This window comes from Puma concolor, chromosome D1, assembly GCF_028749965.1.
Source record: "Puma concolor isolate L17-30 chromosome D1, mPumCon1.1.hap2, whole genome shotgun sequence".
In the NCBI taxonomy this organism is placed as follows: domain Eukaryota; kingdom Metazoa; phylum Chordata; class Mammalia; order Carnivora; family Felidae; genus Puma; species Puma concolor.
The window spans coordinates 68952212-68975016 of NC_141676.1; the positions used below are offsets into that span (position 1 = coordinate 68952212).

Sequence of the window (22805 nt, forward strand, 5' to 3'; positions counted from 1 at the left end):
AGCTTATAACCTTCCAGATGTTAAGTCCCGCTTGCTGTCAGAACACACTCCGTCCAGCCCCTCCTCTTTTGCAAGCCACACTCAGAGGCTCTGCTTTGCCAGCAGGCTGCCCCTCCTCCCCGGCTCCCTCCCGCCAGTCCCTGTAGCGTGCACCGCCTCTCCGCCCTTCCTACCCTCTTCCGTGGACCTCTTGTCTATGCTTGGCTCCAGAGAATCAGTTCTGCTAGTCTTCTGGTGATTTATTTAGGCAGGTGTGGGTGGAATTTAAGTGATCCGCAGGATGAGGTGAGCCCAGCGCCCTCCTACTCTGCCATCTTCCCGGTGTGCTGTTTCAAAGGGGCACATGCACTCCAACGATTATAGCAACACTATCAACAATATCCAAAGTCTGGAAACAGCCCAAATGTCCATTGATGGATGAATGAATAAAGAAGATGTGGTATATATACACAATGGAGTATTACTCAGCAATCAAAAAGAATGAAATCTTGCCATTTGCAACTACATGGATGGAGCTAGAGGGTATTACGCTAATCAAAATTAGTCAGAGAAAGACAAATATCATATGACTTCATTCATATGAGGAATTCAAGATACAAACAGATGAACATAATGGCAGGGAAGCAAAAATAAGATAAAAACAAGGAGGAGGTCAAAACATAAAAGAGTCGTAAATATAAAGAAAAAATTGAGGGTTGTTGGAGGGGTTGTGAGTAGAGGCTTGGGCTAAATGAGTAAGGAGCATAAAATAAGACCGTTGTTAGGATGAGCATTGGGTATTATACAAAGAGGATAAAATCATTGGAATCTACTCCTGAAATCATTATTGTACTATATGCTAACTTAGATATAAGTTTAATAATTAATATAATAATAATAAATAGTGAGAGCAAAGATTAAAAGAAAAGGAAACTTTGCTGCAAACCACTTCAACCTGCATCCTTCTCTCAACCCGAAGTCTTTAAAGAAGTTCCCTGGCACCAATAGGGGTTAGGAGAATAAAACAGAAACATTGGTAAAGGAATATGATCCTGTGCAACCTCACAAGATGTTATTATACCCCAGGAAGAATAGGGGGAAGCCAAATGCTCATTTTGCTGCCAGTTTTTACTCATGTAGTCATGAGATACACTGATGGAGATTCAAAAAAAAATTAAGTGAAGAAGCTTTGTGGTTAGAATGAGGAAGAAGAACAGATGGTAGAGTGGACCTAATAGCTAGAAATCAAGTGGAAATATGCATCTCAGTTGCATATGCCAACATAAAGGAGTGATGACTCTCAAAGATTAGTAAGGAAATGTCCAAACAGGAATTATCTTGTTTTGGATGCTGATTGATAACCATGATGTTTCCCTGCATGCCTCCCCCACCAACATCATTCAATCCACCAGGAGTCATTGAGGCTCTGTCCTCAATACAGTGATATACAATATTACACAGTGTCTCTACTTCCACTGACATGCTCTGAGAGAATATATGCACCAGGGAATTGTTCCTTCAAAGAAAAAATGATGGTGGAGGGAAATTGTGGGAGTGATTAAATGTAAAGCAAAAATGTCTTAAGAAAACCCCGAATTGACTAATATTATGTTTTCTGCCTCTCATCATATTCTAAAATTAGCACTAAGATCATGTTGATTTACAGAAAAATAAAGTTAAAAATTCTATTCAGTATTATAGTTCTTTAAGAGTCCTCCTGTGCCAGGCACTGTGCTATACACTAAGTGCACAATAGTGCCCTTCTTTGTGAAGCCCTCTACTGGGGGTGACAGATACCTTCTTGGTAAGAAAATATTACTGATATCTTGCAGCCAAAGCCATCTTAATAAACCTTTAAAAAATAAATAAATGTACTAGCACATATATAATCCACAAGAAAGCAGTATCCCACTGGTGTATCCATTGTCTTAAGTGTTTTTGAAACTTCTGTTTGCAGAGCCAGTGTACCAGCCACATAAGAATATCATCCTTACTGCTTCAGAGGATACTATCCATGACCTCATATGCCAGCTTTGATAAACTAAGGCACACCTGTTTATTCTCTATTCTGGCCTAAATCCTGGGGAGATCCAGCTAACGAATAGAAAAGAAGAAGCATAATGGAACAGGCAAAGAGCCATATGGCCAGACTGAAGGGAACCAGAAGATGTGCTTACAGACTTCTTTCTAGTTCAATAGTTGCTTCTTGAGCCTACCGTGTGATAAACACTCTTGTGCATACTGAGGAATCACAGATAAGGAAGATTTTTGAGTGCTCCACTTAAAGAGTTTATATATCCTTCCAACAGCTTTAAATAAACTCGGCTTGTACTAAGGAAGGGACACAAGGTGAAAATTAAAAAACATAACAAGTCTGTGTACTACATCAACAGAATCTACCCAGGATAATGTCCCTCATTTGAAGGTTTCCCAGTTATAAATTTCATTTTGGTTCCATCTCTCCTTTGGACTCACTCTCCAAACTGTGACCTTGGAAAGCCAATCCCAACAAAACAAGAGCCTCAGTTTCCCTGGCCCAGTACACTGAGACCTCAAAAAAGATACACTCTCCTGCTGTGCTCATCTCCATCTTCAGTGAGACAGACCAGTCAAATCTGTCTCTTCAGCTTATATAATCCATTAAGGAAGAACAATCAGACTCAATTAAGAAGCACCCTGACTGAGTTAGTGAGCATTCATGTTCTGATGTTTTGGATATAACTGGCCAATCACCATAAGCTGAGGACTTCCTAAACTTTGGGAAAATCCATATTACATTAATTCTGTCTTGCCTATCTAGATTTTGATATTCAAAAGCTTATACCCATGTGATTTTTTTTCTCACCATTCATCTTTGTATCACCATCATCTGTTCAAAAGCCAAGTAAAAGCCCTGATCTAGGGGCACCTGGCTGGCTCAGTCAGTTAAGCATCCAACTTTAGCTCAGGTCATGATCTCACCATTGGTGGGTTAGAGCCTGCATAGGGCTCTGCTGTTAGCAAGGAGCCCACTTCAGATCCTCTGTCCCCTTCTCTCTGCCCCTCCCCTGCTCATGCTCTTTCTCAAAAATAAGTAAACATTAAAATAAGTCTTGATCTATATGCATTCAAGCAGACAATCTTAGATAACTACTGAGTAAACAGCCTAAAGCTTTGTTTTTCTTTTTAATAAATCAGTTATCTAGTTGATGTATTTGTTGAAAGGATATTAATATAAACCAAAGGCATCACACGGCTTTACATGAATTTACATTTCAGGTAAAATTTTTATCCTGGAGAAAATCTATCTATCTATCTAGCGAGAGTGTGTAAATTGAATCATTTGAATATACAAAAAGCCCATAGAAATGGACAACAAAGAGACATACAACAGAAAAATGAGAAAAGAATATCAATAAATTCACAGAAGAGCAGATTAATATAGCCAACAAACATAAGAAACTCCTCAAATTCACTAATATTCTTATAATTGGAAAGTAAGTTAAAGATGATGGATCACTAGGCCTATTGAACTGGCAAAAATTAAGAACAGCAACACCTATAGCTGGGATTAACATGAAGTAAAATTGTACCAACGTGCATTGTTAGTGAAAATATGAAAGGTGAAATCAGTCTGGCAACAGTTATTCAGATTAAAAGTATGTATACCCTTAGAGCCAATAATATTACCCCTAAGAATCTATCCTGTAGAATAAAAATATCAATATGTTCAGAAATACATGAAATCATTAGATTGCAATATTAATAGCAATGAGAGAAAAGTGAAAACAAAAAATTTACATTGAAAGGTGAACACTGAATAAACTATGATACATGCACACTATGAAATTATGCATCCATTAGAAGAACGAATTAAAGGTATACCAGACAACTTGAAAAACATTCATATAATAGGAAGATTTTTTGAGAAACAATTACTTTTCAAAATTCTGTATCTACATATTATGTGTACATGGATATGTATAAATTGTATATAGATATACATATAGATACATGTATATGTTTATACATGAATACTCATTTTATGAGTACAGAGGATTAAACACATTAAGTTGTTAATATAGGGTACCTTGTACATAGGGAGGGTAGAACTAATACAGCATCGGGTGAGGAGTGAGTAACAGGGAAAACATGCAAAAATGGAAAACATAAAAGGAGCACTGACTTTAAAACAAAAAGTGTATATTTGATCATATATGTAAAATTAGGTATATGCATGGGACTATTAAATTGACTAAAAATAATTTCAGAAAATTAAAAAAAAAAAAAAAGTAATAAGAGCCTAGAAAAAAACATCAGAGAATAGCTAACTAATGCTGGAATGGAAAAAAAGAAAAAAAGAAAAAAGAAAAGAAAAAGAAAAAAGAAAACATGGTGGTAGATTTCACCATTAAAAAAATTAAAAACACTTTAGGGGCGCCTGGGTGGCTCAGTCGGTTGGGCCGCCGACTTCGGCTCAGGTCACGATCTTGCGGTCCCTGAGTTCGAGCCCCGCGTCGGGCTCTGTGCTGACGGCTCAGAGCCTGGAGCCTGTTTCAGATTCTGTGTCTCCCTCTCTCTGACCCTCCCCCGTTCATGCTCTGTCTCTCTCTGTCTAAAAAATAAATAAACGTTAAAAAAAAATTAAAAAAAAATTAACACTTTAAATGTCAAAAAACACTATAAGCAGAATTAATAGAAATCAAGAAACAAGAAATGCAATAATTATGACAATAGGATGACATATTTCATACATAAAATGCTCTTACAAAACAATAAGAATTTTATACCACTTTGAAAAACAAAGAGCATGAAAGAATAACAAAATAAATAAATAGAGGGAGAAGAAGATGGCAATGGAGTAGAAGTACCCTAGGCTTGTCTCGTCCAATGAACACAATGAGATAACTACCAAATCATCTGAAATACCACAGAAATTGACCTGAAGACAGAACAAACTCCAAAACTAAAGGGAGAGAAGAGGCCACACTGAAGAAGAAGGCAGAGACTTAGACAAAATACCAAGACAGAGGTGGGGGGAGCCTGGGTGGCTCAGTCAGTTAAGCATCCAACTTCAGCTCAGTTCATGGTCTCAAGGTTCATAAATTCAAGCCCCACATCAGACTCTGTGCTAACAGCTCAGAGTCTGGAGTCTGCTTCAGATTCTGTGTCTCCCTTGCTCTCTCTGCCCCTCTCCTGCTCACACACTCTCTCTCTCAAAAATAAATAAACATTAAGCATTTTTCTAAAAAAATACCAAGACAAAGGAATTCATCCCAAATCAATCCCAAATGAACAGCCTAAAGCTATGCCCAGAGATCTAAGTAAAACAGATATAAGTAACATGCCTGATGGAGAATATAAAACAATAATCATAAAGATATTCACTGGGCTTGAGAAAAGAAGATATTATTGAGACCCTTACAGCAGAGGTAAAAGAGCTAAATACCCCAGAAATTGGCCTGAAGCCTGACAGAAAAAAAAAAAAAAAAAAACAGAACTCAAAGGAGAAAAGAGGCCACATTGAAAAAGGTAGGAAGTACAGAGATGTGGTATAGGGGAGAAATGGATCATAAGTGCTGCAGAGGGGAGGAAGCTGTGGTCCTGGAAAAAGATGAGAGAAAGAGGAGCACACAGTGAAACACAAAAGGAGAATGTTTCCCCAAAGCCATTGGGTTGGAAAACAAAAGGAGATGAATTTCATGAGTTCTTGCAACCAGCTGGGCTTAAAGCCTGGAGTTTGAAAGATCAGCAAGCTTGGCTAGGATAGAGACCTGAGGGTATGCCCTGCTCATGGAGAGAAGGCAGGCAAACAACAGGGGCAGACAGTGTGAAAATAGCAACTGGAAGAATGTCTGGGGCAGAACGTTGCTGGTAGGCACAATTCACAGAAACACCTCTCCAGGAACAGGGGAGCTGGATGGCACCATTTCCCTCCCCATCCACTCAGTATAAACACAGAACAGCACAACTCCAACACTGGCTTCCTAACTTGCTTACATCTCCAACACTGGCTTCCCAAATTGCTTACACCAAGCTCCACTGCCCTTTGCTCAGCCAGGACTGCCCTTCTGAGTCAAATTTGCCTCAGTCCCACTGTGATGGGCCCTTTCCCCAGAAGATCCGCACAAACCCCTGCCCACTCTACATCTCCTAGCCAGAAAGTTCTGCAGGGACTCACACTGGTGAAGTTGGTGTCAGGTCTCATTTCACAAGCAGATGAGAACACACCCACTTAAAAGTAACCACATTAAGGCAAGGGATCAAACAGTGCTCATAGAAGGCAAGAAGAGCCTCTACAGATGTCTGGTCTGAAGGACAGAGCAGCCACAACACAGCAGCAAAGCACACACCTGAGAAACCCCATGAAGCACCAAAACCTGGGCACTACAGGACTTCTTCATAAGGCCATTACTCTCAAGAGCAGGAGACATAACTGGCTTTTCTAACACAAAGAAAAATGCAGAGACTTAGGCAAAATGCCAAGATGGAGGAATTCATCCCAAATCAAATAATAACATAAGGCCATGTCCAGAGATCTAAGCAAAACAGATATAAGTAGCATGACTGATGCAGAATTTAAAGCAACAACCATAAGGATACTCACTGGGCTTGAGTGAGACTCTTACAAAAGAGATAGGAGTTAAAAAAAAAGAATCAATCAGACATGAAAAATGGAATAAATGAGATTGGAAACAAGCTTGATGCAATGAACAGTAAGCTGGAAAAAGCAGAGGAATGAATTAGTGACCTAGAAGACAATATAATGGAAAATAATGAAGCTGAATCAAAGATAGAATTATGGAACATGAGAATAGACTTACGGAACTCAAAGACTCCATCAAATGTAATAACATTTGTCTTATAGGAGTCCCAGAAGAAGAGAGAAGAAGGGGGGGGGGGGGCGGGGAGAATTTATTTTAAGAAAAAAATAGCAGAACTCTCCCTAAAACTGGGGAAGGAAAACAGATCTCTAGATCCAGGAGTCACAAATAACTCTCATCAAAGTCACCAAAAGAAGGACAACCCTAAGACATTGTAATGAAATTTGAAAAATATAGTGATAAAGAAAAAAATCTTAAAAGGAGCAAGACAAAAGAAGTCATTAACTTATAAGGGAAAACCCATAAGGATAGCTGAAGATTTCTCAACAGAAACTAGGCAAACCAAAAGGGAGAGAAATGATATATTCAAAGAGCTGAATGGGAAAAATCTGCAGCCAAGAATACTTTATCCAGCAAGCTGTCATTGAGAATAGGAGAGGGGCGCCTGGGTGGCGCAGTCGGTTAAGCGTCCGACTTCAGCCAGGTCACGATCTCGCGGTCCGTGAGTTCGAGCCCCGCGTCGGGCTCTGGGCTGATGGCTCAGAGCCTGGAGCCTGTTTCCAATTCTGTGTCTCCCTCTCTCTCTGCCCCTCCCCCGTTCATGCTCTGTGTCTCTCTCTGTCCCAAAAATAAATAAACGTTGAAGAAAAAAAAAAAAAAAAAAGAGAATAGGAGAGATAGTTTTCCAGACAAACAAAAACTAAAGGAATTCATGACCACTAAACCAGCCCTGCAAGAAATACTAAAGGGGTCTCTTTGAGTGCAAAGGAGAGAACAAAAGTGACAAAGATAAGATAGGATCAGAGAAAACCTCCAGAAACTATGAAAAAACAAGTAATAAAATGGTAATAAATACATATCTATTAATAATTCCTTTGAGTGTTGGGGCACTTGGGTGGCTCAGCCTGTTAAGCATCTGACTATGGCTCATGATCTCATGGTTCATGAGTTTGAGCCCCACATCTGGCTCACTGCTGTCAGTACAGAGCCCGCTTTGTATCCTCTGTCTCCTTTCTGCCTGCCCCTCCCCCACTTTCACTCATTCTCTCAAAAATAAATAAATTTTTAAAAATAATTACTTTAAATGTAAATGATTTAAACACTCCAATCAAAAGACATAAGATGTCAGAATGGATTTTTTAAAAAAAGACCCATAAATATTCATTTTAGACCTAAAGACACTTGCAGATTGAAAGTGAAGGGGTGGAGGGGGTGCTTGGGTGGCTCAGTCAGTTAGGCGTCCGACTTCAGCTCAGGCCAGGATCTCAGAGCTCATGAGTTCAAGCCCAGAGTCAGGCTCTGTGCTGACAGCTCTGGGCCTGGAGCCTTGCTTTGGATTCTCTGTCTCCCTCGCTCTCTGCCCCTCCTCCATTCCTTCAAAAATAAACATTAAAAAAATTCTTTTAAAAAGAAAGTGAGGGGGTGGAGAAACATTTATCATTCAAATGGATGCCAAAAGAAACTCAGAGTAGCAATACTTGTATCAGACAACCTAGACTTTAACACTAAGACTGGAAAAGAGGCAGAAAAGGGCATGATGTTAATCATAAAGGGGACAATCCAAAAAGCAGGCATAACAATTGTAAATATTTATGCACCCAAAATAGAACAATCCAAATGTATAAAACAATTAATAATGAACAAAAAGGAACTAATTGGTAATAACACAATAATAGTAGGGGACTTTAACACCTCACATACATCAATGGGCAGATCTAAACAGAGAATCAACAAGGAAACGATGACTTTGAATGACACACTGGACTGGATGTCCTTAACAGATATATTCAGAACATTCCTTCCTAAAATAGCAAAACATACCTTCTTTCCAAGTGCACATGGAACATTCTCCAAAATAGATCACCTATTACATCACAGATCAGGCCTCAATAAATACAAAAAGGTCAATTTCATACCATACCTCTGACCACAATGCTATGAAATTAGAAGTCAAACTCAAGAAAAAATTTGGGAAGACCACAACTACATGGAGGTTAAATAACATGCCACTAAAGAATTACTGAGTCAACCAGGAAATTTAAAAATACATGGAAACAAATGAAAATGAATATACATGGACCAAAATCTTTGGAATGTAGCAAAAGTGGTTCTAAGAGGTAATTTTACAGCAATACACGTCTACCTCAAGAAGTAAGAAAAATCTCAAACAACCTAACCTTACCTAAAGGAGCTAGAAAAAGGAAAACAAACAAAGCCTAAAGCCAGCAGAAAAAGGGAAATAAAAAAGATTGGAACAGAAATAAAATGATATAGAAACTAAAAGAAACAATAGGACAGACTGATGAAACCAGGAGCTGATTCTTTGAAAAAAAATTAATTAAATTGATAAAGCTCTAGCCAGGCTTATCAAAAAGAAAAGAGAAATGACCCATATAAATAAAACCACAAATGAGAGAAGAGAAATAACAACCAGTACCACAGAAATACAAACAATTTTAAGAGAATATTATGAAACACTATATGCCAACAAATTGGACAACCTGGAAGAAATGGATAAATTCCTAGAAACATAAACTACCAAAACTGAAAAAGGAGAAAATAGAAAACTTGAACAGACTGATAACCAGCAAAGAAATTGAATCAGTAATCAAAAATCTCCCAAAACACAACGGCTTCATAGGTGAGTTCCACCAAACATTAAAGAAGAGTTAATATCTTTTTTCTCAAACTATTCCAAAAAATAGAAATGGAAAGAAAGCTTCCAAATTCATTCTATGAGGCCATCATTACCCTGATACCAAAGCCAGACAAAGACTCCACTAAAAAAGAGAACTACAGACCAGTATCCCTGATGAACACGAATGCAAAAATTCTCAACAAGATACTAGTAAATCAAATCCATCAGTACATTAAAAGAATCATTCACCACAATCAAGTAGGATTTATTTTTGGGCTGCAAGTGTGGTTCAATATTCGCAAATCATATCAATCAATGTGATACACCACATTAATAAAAGAAAGGATAAGAACCCTATCTATTGAGAACCCTCTCAACAGATGCAGAAAAAGCATTGGACATCCATTCATAATAAAAACCCTCATCAAAGCAGAGCAAGAACATAAGAAAGGCTGTATATGAACAATTCACAGCCAATATCCTCAGGCGGGAAAAACTGAGAGCTTTTCCTCCATGATCAGGAACAAGGCAAGGATATGCATTCTCACCAATGTTATTTAACACAGTACTGGGAGTCCTAGCCTTAGCAATCAGACAACACAAAAAATAAAAGGAATCCAAATCTGCAAGGAATTCACCAGTTACAGATGACACAATATTCTATATAGAAAACTCAGAACACTCCACCAAAAAATTGCTAGAACTGGTAAATGAATTCAGTAAATGAATTTGCAGGATACAAAATCAGTGCACAGAAATCTGTTGCATTTCTATACAATAATAATGAAGCAGGAGAAAGAGGAATTAAGGCATCAGTCCCATTTACAACTGCATCAAAAACAATAAGATACCTAGGAATAAACCTAACCAAAGAGATGAAAGACCTGTATCCTGAACACTATAAAACACTGATGAAAGAAATTGAAGATGATGCAACAAAATAGAAAACATAGGTAGATATGCCTTTTCAAATACTGCTTGTAGTATCTTTCTACAAAGCACTTTGACAATTTGTATCAAAAGCATTACAAATGTCAATGTCCTTGAACTCATTAGTTTCATTTATAAAATTAACCCCAGTGAAATCATCCGAAAAGACACAATGGTTTATATATACAGATGTCTATTATAGCATTATTCATAGCAGAAAACTGGAGCTGGCCTAAATGTGGAATGGAGAATTATTTAAGTAAATGCCAAAAGACGGAATATTTTTGTAGCCATTAAATATTTAATGTAGCCAAAAATATTTAATGACATGATATGGGCAAATAGTATAGCATTAAATCTAAAATCATGAAAAAATACTCTATATTCTGCTGTACCAATTTTTGAACATATACTTGTACATAAAAAAAACACTAAAAAAGTGAAAATAATGTTATGTATTGAAATTAAGATTTTTTAATGCTTTTAGTATTTTATAAACTTCATATAGTTGGTATCAATTAACACATTATTGTTAATTAACACATATTGTTAACATTTTCTTCAAGTAATTAACTAAGGCAATCATTAGTCTTAGTCTTTTCTGATTTTCAAATCAATTTTGAGCAGGATAAAAAGTATATCACAGGCCTCAGTTAATAATCCAAAGATTCAGCAAAGTGCCATTGATTAGCACTAGGATTCCATGTAGCTTCCAGGTCAGCTTCACTATACCAGTCTTGACAGATTGTGTGTTTGTGTGTGTGTGTGTGTGTGTGTGTGTGTGTGTGTGTAGTACTACCTGCTTTCCAAGTTTTGAATGCCACTTAAAAATATTGATCTGCCCCTGCCTCCATATTAATCTTCTGTTATGAACCTGAGACATTCCTCAAATTGCCTTACTCTTGGTAAGTGTTAATTCCAACAGTAGTCTCCAAACATTTGATCTCATAACCCTATCTATAAAAATCATTTGAACACACAACTCTACTAGCCTTATATTTATTTTTAAATGTGTATGTATTACTGTTAATATACTATATAATATAAATTATTCAAAAATTTAAAAAAAGAACATGATAAAAAATATAAATGGAAGTTCTAGCATTTTGTCCCTAAACCTTAATGGATCATTTTAAAATCCCAAAGATATAGGGCCCTGCTATGGAGATCACAGCCATAGACCACACTTTCTACTCCCACTACCCATTTTATTGCCACACTGCGTCTAGAGCCATGTTGTGAAATTCCAGAATGCCTTAAACTTGAGTTAATTCAAACTATCACAATATTCATAACAGAGCTCACTTGTACTATGGAAGAATCATGTCCTTCCTATGCCCTATTTTCTCTTGGCAAAATCTGGATTTTTATATATAAAACACTGCATACAGTATAGTACAACTATGTTTATATTATTGTTGTTGTCATCTTTTGATAATGATTACTACTACTATGCCTGTGACCACTTTACAGGTATAAGTAAGTGATAATATTCTTTAGTTCTTTTAGATGTTTCAGTATATACCTCTGCAGATTTTTGAAGGTTTTCATGGCATGGAGCAAGAAGGGATGCTTTCTCCCATTTCTGTGCAACTTGATTGGCTTCTTCTATCTTCTGATCACAACTTTTTTGAGAATTTAGCAATGTCAACTCATAAAATTCTTGAATATCTGTGAAAATATTTAAGGCAAGGATCAAATGTCATGTACCATCACAAAAATTGCTTCTGCATATATGTATATATGAAAAAATTTGCTAATTAAAAGAACTACATACACATGATCCCAAAGAACAATAACAAAAATAAGGAAATCATTAAAACTGCATTTTTATCTGCATGAGAATTCTTATAGGAGCTATATTCATAATTGCAAAAGCTGGAAGCAACCAAGATGACTTTCAATCAATGAATAGATAAAATATAGTAAATTCATATTCAATGATAAGGAGGAATGAGGTATCAAGTTAAGCAAAAACATAGAAGATTCTTAAATGCTAAGTTTAAAAAGCCAGTCTGAAAAGGCTACCTATTGTTTGAGTTAACTTATATAATATTTTAGAAAAAGCAAAAGTAAAGAGGCAGTAAAATTATCAGTGATCACTAGAGGTTCTGGGAGTGGGGAGGAGGATTAAATAGATAAAGCACAGGGTGATGAAAATATTCTGTAATGATATGGCAGTAGTGGACACCTAACAAGAAGCATTTGTCAAAGCCCATAGAACATTACAGCACAGAGAGTAAACCTTAATGTATGCAAATTTTTAAAAATAATTTTGGAGGTCAGGGAATCCCAAGATGAAACACAGATTAAGACAAAAGAACCTAACTGTATTACAAATGTATGAAACAACCTCCCTGAAAGCAGTAGGAGAAAAAGTTGTCCTACAAACGAGTAGAAACTGTAAAACCAAAGACAAAGGAATTATTACAAAAGAACCCTCTCTATTTTCTACTTGGTAAATTTGTTTCCCATGGAATAGTACAAGTTAGGAACTTTGGAACCACTGTACATATATGCTAGAATTGAACAGTTAAATGGATGGAGGATGGTGGGCACCAGGTTTCTCACTATTGGAGTAGGGGGTTACAAACAAGTAGGTGGAGACAGGTGGGGAGTAGGGTACTAGAATGATCTATATGATTTTGGATTCGATTGGAAACATCAGTATAAACTCTTTTTTAGCTTAATATGGGTACAAATGAATACATATAGAAATATTTGCAGATGTGTATGTACAAAGTTTAGTACACACACAGATGTTTTCTTAATCAATATGCTGAAAGGACCTAGAATTAATGAAACCCCAGTAAGAATAAGCAAAATTAATATCCAGACTTTGGCCTCTATATAGCATTCTCCGCTATATAGAATATATATATCAAAGAATAATGAATAAATAAAGTAGTATTGGATTAGAATTGAGGCTATGTGTATAAATTCAAATTTTTTAAAAGGAATGGAAGGAAGGAAGGAAAAAAGAGGAAGGAAGAAGGAGGACAAAGGAAGAAAGAGGAGGAAGGGTAAAAGGGAGAAAAGGAGTGAGACAGATACAGAAAACTATGATTGGAAATAAAAATGATTATGTATCTATATGTTTCCTAGTTCTATTATACATTTGTAGGCTGAGAGGGCAGAGCGGGAATAACAATCCAAGAGCAAGTACACCTAGGCCCCAGATCTTGGTTTCAGTAAAGAAATCAGGGCTTCTTAAGTTAAAAACTCAATTGATGGGTTAAACAGCAGATTAAATAAAGTAGAACTGGAAAATATTCCCAAAGAAATTACCCAGAATTCAACATAAGAGAAGATGAAATAGAACATATGAAATTATAATTTGAATGTATAAAGAATGGATAAGAAAGCGAAGGATTTTTCTAATAGATATCTTTGGGGAGAAAATAGGATAAATAACAAGTCCTAGTTAAAGAGACGATAGATATAAAATTTCTATAACTTATGAAAATATGAATTCACAGATACTGAAAGTAAGAACTTACACAAAAGAGAATAAACAAAAGCTATGTACATACCATAATAAAATTGCAGAATACCAAAGACAATGCAAGGATCTTAAAATCAGTCAGAGAAAAAAGACTAATCAGACTTCTCAAAGGCAATAATGGAAGCCAGACAACAGTAGAATAAAAACTTAAATTTTTTTAGAGAAAATAAATATGAGCATAGAATTATGTTCCTTTGCAAATCATATATCTGATTTAAAAAAAAAAAAACTTTGGGGCACCTGGGTTGCTCAGTCGGTTGAGCGTCCGACTTTGGCTCAGGTCATGATCTCACATTTTGTGGGTTTGGGCCCCGCATCAGGCTCTGTGCTGCTTGCTCAGAGCCTGGAGCCTGCTTCAGATTCTGTGTCTCCTCTCTCTGCCCCTTCCCCGCTCATGCTTTGTCTCACTCTGTTTCTCAAAAATACATAAATGTAAAAAAAAAAAAAATTTAAAAAAAACCTTATTTCCAGAGCATGTAAAGAATGCTCAAAACAATAAGACACCAAGCAATCCAATAGAAAAATGGCCAAAAGATTTGAACAGGCACTTCACTAAAGAAAATAATAGATGGCAAAAAAAAAAAAAAAACCCACATGGAAAGATTCAACATCATTGGTCACTAGGGAAATGAAAAATCAAAACCACAATGAGATACCACTATTTATTTATTAGAATGGCTAAATTAAAAACACTGATCATACCAAGGATTGATGGGGATGTGAAGGAACTGGAACTCTCATGACACTGATACTGAAAATGAAAAATGTTATAACCACTTTGAAAAACAGTTTTTCAGTTTCTTAAAAAGTTAAGCATACAACTACTGTATGATCCAACCATTCATGTTCTAGGTATTATCTAAGAGAAAGGAACACATATATGTCCCTATGAAAAGTCAAATCTGGAAACAACCCAAATGTTTGTCAATAGATGAATGAATAAACACATTGTGAAATATCCATACAGTAAAATACTATTCAGCAATAAAAAGTAACAAACTATTGATACACACAACATAGATGAATCTCAAAATAATCAAGTGAAAAAAGTCAGACAAAAGTGAGTGCATGTTTTATACCAGTTAAAAATATTCTAGAAAATACAAATTCTATATTGACAGAAAAAAAAATTCAGTGGTGCCTAGGAATGGGGGTTGGGGTGAAGGCTGGCAGGAACAGGTGAGTGGGAGGGATTATCAAGGGACAAGAGGAAACTTTAAGCAGCAATGTATATGGTTACTATCTTGATTGTGCTAATAGTTGCACTAAAATATACATATTTCAAAACATATTAAACCATGCACTCCACATGTGTAGTTTATTATGTATCAATTACACTTCAATAAAGAAAGTGAAAAAGACAAGATATGAATTTAGAGGAGACATTTTCATCACACATAGGCAAAGGAACAGTATCTACATATGCAAAGCCCAACAAATCAAAAAGGAAAAGACATATAAGTGAAAAGGAAGAAAAATGGGTCAAAAGTATGAACAGGCATTTCACAGTGAAGGATGTACATCACTGATAAAAATAAAAAGATATAGGGGCACTTGGGTTGCTCTTCAGTTAACTGCCCAACTTCAGCTCAGGTCATGATCTCATGTTTCGAGAGTTCAAGCCTCATGTCAGGCTCTGTGCTGACAGCTAAGACCCTGGAGCCTGCTTCAGATTCTGTGTCTCCCTCACTCTCTGCCTCTCCCCCGCTTGTGCTCTCTTTCTCTCTCAAAAACAACTAAACATTTAAAAAATCAATAAAAAAGAAAAAGATATGGATCAATAGAAACTTTTATTTATTCCTGATGAGTGGAATTGCTATAACTACTTAAGAAAATAATCTTGTCTTATCTTGTAAAATTGAACATTTATTTCTCCTATAATCTAGCATTTCTACTACCCAGTACACATCTTAAATGAACTCTTGCACATATGCACCAGGAAACAAACCAAAATTTTCATAGTAGCAGAGATCATAATAGCAAAAAATTATGAACCAGTCCAATGTCCATCAAAAGGAAAATGAATAAATGTGGCATATTTTCAAAATAGAATTTATGCAGTAGTGAAAATGAATAAATTCCAGTTATCATGAAATTACATGAATAAATCTTGAAAACAATGCTCAATGATGAAAGCAAGTCTCAGCATAAAAATATTTTTGTAAAGTTCACAAACACACAAAACTAAACTATATATGTATTTTTAGGCATACATATATACATATGTGAAGAAATATTTACACCAAAACAAAGAAGCACATGAAAAGATATAATTACCTCAGCAGAAGGGGTGGGCAAGAAAATGGGGTGAGGGAGGAACACAGGTAGATGCAAATAGCAATGGTCAAGTTCTAGATTTGGGTTGTGATTCCAGAAATGCTTATTGTTTTATTATACTGCATATATTATCTATAAATCACACATATTCTCTTGTATGTATTATATATTTTTTAAATAACAAAAATTTTAAGTGTTTCATAAATAGCAAGATTTACATAGAAAACTTAAAAATACTCAAATTTTATGCCGAGTTACAACTTTATTTTGCCACTGGCAATAAAGTAACTGTGAAGTCAGCTTGGAAAATGTGTAAGAACAAAAGATAAAAAGAACAAATAATATTAAAAATTTCATGAAACCACAAAAGACCCAAAATAGCCAAAGGTATTGTGAGGAAGAATAATAGCTGTGGGTCTCACAATCTCAAATTTCAAGATATATTACAACACTATAGTAATCAAAACAGTATGGCACTGGCACAAAACTAGACACAGACTAATAGAATAGGATAGAGAACCTAAAAATAAATCCACACTTATATGGTCAATTAATCTATGACAAAGGAAACAAGAACATACAATGAAAGACAGTCTCTTCATTCACTGGTGTTGGGAAAACTGGACAGTTACATGAAAAGAATGGAACTGGACCACTTTTTTACACCATACACAAAATAAACCCAAAATGGATTAAAGACCTAAATATAAGACCTGAAACCATAAAACTCCTAAAAGAAAACATAGGCAGTAATCTCTTGGACACTGGCCTTAGCAACATATTTATGGATAGGTCTACATCAGGAAAAGTAAACAAAAGCAACATAAACTATTGCAACTACCAAAATGAAAAGGTTTTGCATAACAAAGGAATCCATCAACAAAATGAAAAGGCAACCTACTGAATGAGAGAAGATATTTGCAAACAATATACCCAACAAGGGATTAATATCCAAACTATATTAAAAAATATAACTCAACACCAAAAAATTCCAATTTAAAAAATGGGCAGAAAACATGAACAGACATTTCTCCAGAGAAGACATACAGATAACTGACACATGAAAAGATCCTCAACATCACTCATCATCAGAGAAATGCAAATCCAAACCATAAGATAGCATCTCACACCAATTCAAGTGTCTACTAATGAAAGAAAGAAAAAGAGAGAGAGAAAGAAAGAAAGAAAGAAAGAAAGAAAGAAAGAAAGAAAGAAAGAAAGAAAGAAAGAAAAAGAAAGACAAAACAAAAAACAAGTGGCTCAGTTGGATGAGTGCCCAACTCTTGATTTTGACTCAGGTCATGATCCCAGGGTCGTGGGATAAAGCTTCATGTTGGACTTTGCACTGAATATGGAATCTGCTTGAAGTTTCTCTCTCTCTCTTTCTTCCCTCTCTCTCTCTCCCCACCCCCTTCTCTCCCACTCATGCACTCTCTCTAAAATAAAAAAATAAAAATAAAAATGGGGGCACCTTGGTAGTTCAGTCAGTTAAACACCTGACTCCGGATTTTGGCTCATGTCATGATCTCATAGTTCATGAGTTTGAGCCTTGCATGGGGCTCTGTACTAACAGTGCAGAGCCCACTTGGGATTCTCTGTCTCCCTCTCTCTATGCCCCTCCCCTGCTTGCAAACTCATTCTCTCTCTCCCTCTCTCAAAATAAAGAAAGTTAATTTTTTGATAAAATAAAATAAAAATTTAAAAAACAAGTGTTTGGTGAGCACATGGATCAAAAGGAACCCTTGTGCACTATTGGTGGGAATATAAATTGATGCAACCACTGTGGGAAGAGTATGGGGGTTTCTCAAAAAATTAAAAATAGAAGTACCCTATGATCCAGTAATTCCACTCCTGGGTATTTATCCAAAGAAAACAAAAACACTAGTTTGAAAATACATACACATCCTTGTGTTCATTGCAGCATTGTTTACAATAGCCAAGGTATGAAAGTAACTTGAGTGTCCATCAATAAATGAATGGATAAAGAAGATGTGGTATAATACACAATAGGATATTACTCAGCCATAAATAAGAATGCTATTGTGCCATTTGCAATAACATGGATGGACCTAGAGGGTATTATGCAAAGTAAAATAAGTCAGACAGAGAAAAACAAATACCATATGATTTCACTTATATGTGGAATCAAAAACAAACAAAAACAGAAACAAACTGATAAGTATAGAGAACAAACTGGTGGTTGCCAGAATGGTGGGTGATGGGGGGAGGGATGAACAAAATAGGTGAAGGGGATTAAGACGTACAAATTTCCAGTTATAAAATAAATGTTTCAGAGATAAAAAGTACAGCATAGGGAATATAGTCGATAATGTTATAATAATGTTATACTGTTATATAGTGAGAGATGGTGACTATACTTACTGTGGTGAGCACTGAGTAATAGAGAAATGTACAGAATTGTTACAACACTATGTTGAGCATATAGCAACACTATAGCTGAGCAAAATATGTCAACTACACTTCAATAATAAATATAAAAATAAAAGGAAGGGGCGCCTGGGTGGCGCAGTCGGTTAAGCGTCCGACTTCAGCCAGGTCACGATCTCGCGGTCCGTGAGTTCGAGCCCCGCGTCAGGCTCTGGGCTGATGGCTCGGAGCCTGGAGCCTGTTTCCGATTCTGTGTCTCCCTCTCTCTCTGCCCCTCCCCCGTTCATGCTCTGTCTCTCTCTGTCCCAAAAATAAATAAAAACGTTGAAAAAAAAATTTAAAAAAAAAAAAAAATAAAAGGAAGATAAAAGTCATACAGACATAAATCCTTCTCAGATATTTGAATATAGTAAGGGATGATAGGGTACTAATTGGGTTAACAAAAGTCATTAGAATAAGGAATAAAAAAAAAAGTGGAATTCGGGGCACCTGGGTGGCTCAGTCAGTTAAGCGGCTGACTTCAGCTCATGTCATGATCTCATAGTTCCTGAGTTCGAGCCCTGTATCTGGCTCTGTGCTGACAGCTCAGAGCCTGGAGCCTGCTTCAGATTCTGAGTCTCCCCCTGTCTCTCTGCCCCTCCCCTGCTCATGCTCTGTCTCTCTCTGTCTCTCAAAAATAAATAAACATTAAGAAAATTAAAAAAAAAAGTAGAATCCAAAGACATTACCTGGTCTCAAGTATTAATTAAACATAAAAGAAAAAAGAATCCCTGTAAATATTTCTGAAGCTGTATATTCTCTAATGAATAATGACTTGTAAAAACAATTTTTTTTCAAATTTCAAGATGCTTTTTCTTTGCATTGATGTTAAGGATGTAAACACTGTTTGTAAGCAGCATTTACAAGTTGCCAAATTTTGAAGTATTAGGTGTATAAATTATCCAGAAATGGAAGTATATTTATCATATTTATGTTAAAGATACATACCAACAAGATATACTTTGAAACATAACAGATAGCAGTGACTTAATCATACTTAGGAAAATGCTATGGACAGTAGTTTCATGTTAAATTTGAAAATCTTAATTAACTTATGATCTCTAAGCCTGATAATATGTTCATAGTCTATTTCATATTTTGTCTACTTAGCATTCCTACCTAATCAACCACTAGAGAGGAAAAAGGTAACTTCAGTTAAGTCAAAGGTTATTTAAATTTGAAGACAATTCTACAACCAATGTCATTTTTTACTCTTGCTTAGTCAGCTGTATTTTTTTAAGGCCTGATCTACATTTGTTTGGCACTTTCCAAGCATAGCTTTTTGATAGGATCCTCTCCTATCCCCACCACCACTTCTGGTCACTTCTGATCCATCCCAGGGCCAGAGTTGAGGCACTCACTATCTCTTGCTCACACTTCCTTAGGCCTGGATGCCCTTTCCCACACATGGAAATCTTACTTCTCCTTCAATGCCCACTCCCACTACTATATGTGTTTTGTTTTTTTTTTTTTTTTTCAACGTTTATTTATTTTTTTTGGGACAGAGAGAGACAGAGCATGAACGGGGGAGGGGCACAGAGAGAGGGAGACACAGAATCGGAAACAGGCTCCAGGCTCTGAGCCATCAGCCCAGAGCCTGACGCGGGGCTCGAACTCACGGACCGCGAGATCGTGACCTGGCTGAAGTCGGACGCTGAACCAACTGCGCCACCCAGGCGCCCCAATATATGTGTTTTAAAAAGAATATTCGAGGGGCGCCTGGGTGGCTCAGTCGGTTCAGCGTCCGACTTCGGCTCAGGTCATGATCTCACGGGTTCGTGGATTCGAGCCCTGCACCGGGCTCTGTGCTGACAGCTCAGAGCCTGGAGTCCGTTTCAGATTCTGTCTCCCTCTCTCTCTGCTCCCCCACTCGCACTCTGTCTCTCTCTGTCTCAAAAATAAATAAACGTAAAAAAAAAAAAGAATATTTGACGTCGGAGATCTGAATATGCAATGTCTTCAGCACAGAAACCATTCTTACTAAAATGGAGTTCAATTGAGTGGGATGTGGGTAAGAGTACAAACACCAAGCAGCTACCATCAAAAAGGAAAAATGCTGGTTTGGGGAGTTGTGGCAGCAGGTGGGCAATGCTGCTTCTCTCCTCCCATTCCCACAATGTATTGCTTAGATCCTTTTAATAGTTATCATTCTACCTTGTATTACAAGTAGTTGTTCACCCACCTGTTCTCAATTCAACATTTCAATTCAGTAAGTCATTTTTAAATTCCAGGTAAGGCCTTTAGGAGTGAAGATGATGTCCTAGCCAATCATGTTACTGTCTACTATCTAGCCTCATTCTTTACATTTGGTAAGCACACAATGAATGCTTGCTAATTTTAGTTTATTTGCATTCCCTCTCTATTGAAGTCTCAAATAAAATAAAAACCATAGAATAAAGGCAAATCTCCTCACACTAAGGACTGCAGAAAACCTGCATATTCTTTAGATTATGTTTCTATGTGACTTAACCAATTTGATTACAACTGCTAGCACTTTTTATTTTGCAAAATCCTCCCACAAATAAAAAAGTTTTGCCACCTCTGAGGAAAGAGTCAAATTCCTCAAATTCTTGAAGGCATACCCATTTTGACCTCACAATTGTTTTTTGAAATAGCTTATAAATTATTGTCAATTTTACAGATAAAGGTTCTCGAACTCTAATGTATACATGAATTTGAATCATCTAGGGATCTTGTTAAATTCAAATTATGATTAAAGGTCAGGAGTCAGACCTGGATCTCTGTATTTCTAAAAAGCTCCCAGGTGATCCACCAACTTATGATCCACCAGTAACACTAGACCTAAGAAATAGCACCTATGGAATTAGAACCCAAGTTTTCATACTCTTATTTCAAATATCCTTGCTGAATTCTTACAATACTCATCTTCTTCAGAGTTGGGGTGGGGGTGAGGGGGGTACAGAAGGATGGGGGAAAATCTCATTAAGAGGATCCAATTGTCAAGAGAAGAACTCTGCCCATTGATTGAAAAATGATAATAATAATAATAATAATAATAAATACTCAGTAAATATTATTGACTAAACTGATTCAGATTCAACTAGCTAGAAACTCAATTAAAAGGTACTATATTTCAGGGGCATCTGGGTGGCTCAGTTGGTTGAGTGTCTGACTTCAGCTCAGGTCATGATCTCATGGTCTGTGGGTGCAAGCCCCACGTCAGGCTCTGTGCTGAAAGCTCAGAGCCTGGAGCCTGTTTGGATTCTGTGTCTCCCTCTCTCTCTGCCCCTCCCCCACTTGTACTCTGTCTCTCTCTCTCTCTCTCAAAAATAAATAAACATTAATTTTTTTTAAATAAAAGGAGCTATATTTCAGTACTTTGACTTTAGGACACATTAAAACAAACAAACAAAATCAAGTTCTAGGTGATATCTGAAACAGTCTCTACTTGGTCTCTCTCTTTTTTTTCAACCTAATGAGATGATGATTCTGTAACATTAGGTCTTCAAATGTCAAATAGCATGATCAAGGGCATCCACTAAAAATAGGATTGTCTGTTTAAGCACACCCTTAAAAGCTCATATACTTAGGATATTTCATCTCCGTCCAAGCACAGACATTCCAACATGGCATATTTATTTCAATGATGTTGCTATATCCTCAGAAGACCCTTAGAATTCCTCTTTGAGAAGGAAGAGGAAGCATCTCTTTGAGATGCTTCCTTCTTCAAGCATCTGAAGAATTTATTTTGAATATCCTCATTCTCAGAAGTGGCAAGTCTTTTTTCATATAAGGAAGATTTGGGGATTTTTTGGAAATGACCAAAATTCATTGGACAAATTGTGACTATGATAAGTGATGGAGAATGGATTTCCTTACATGACTTGAATTAAATCATGAAAATATGACTCTTAAATCATGAAACTTTTTTCTTGTATGACTCACACATTGCTCTGCAATTATCTACTTAACTAGAGTAAAACAAAAAAGTAACCAGAATGCAGAATGTTTAACATATTTGCATATTTTCTTATCTATTAGCTCACAGGCTAGAATAAGAGTGACTAGGGAAAAGCTCTTTTTGCTTCCTCCCATCCCAGTTTTCATTCTGTGAGGTATAGTATTGATGGGGACAATTGTAGCCACCTCTACCCCTGCCAAGCAAAAACCTCCTTGGAGCCTGTTATTAATGTTGGTTAGTTTCTGTGATTGGCACATGTGGCCATAACTCCCCAAAGCTGTTTAATCCCAGGAATTCACTGAAATCAGCTGAGGATTCTTGCCT

The 22805-nt window shown here is 36.5% G+C and overlaps 1 protein-coding gene across 10 annotated transcripts in view; it reads right to left on the reverse strand.

Annotated features, from left to right (window-relative positions):
• DLG2 (discs large MAGUK scaffold protein 2) overlaps nt 1-22805 on the reverse strand; it is a 2060086-nt gene that overhangs the window by 1743945 nt on the left and 293336 nt on the right. For all 10 annotated transcript variants that reach the window (XM_086678450.1, XM_086678461.1, XM_086678456.1 and 7 more), the window contains one exon: nt 11876-12021. In XM_086678450.1, coding sequence (XP_086534576.1) covers nt 11876-12021 — 146 coding nt within the window. The remainder of the gene's footprint in view (nt 1-11875; nt 12022-22805) is intronic.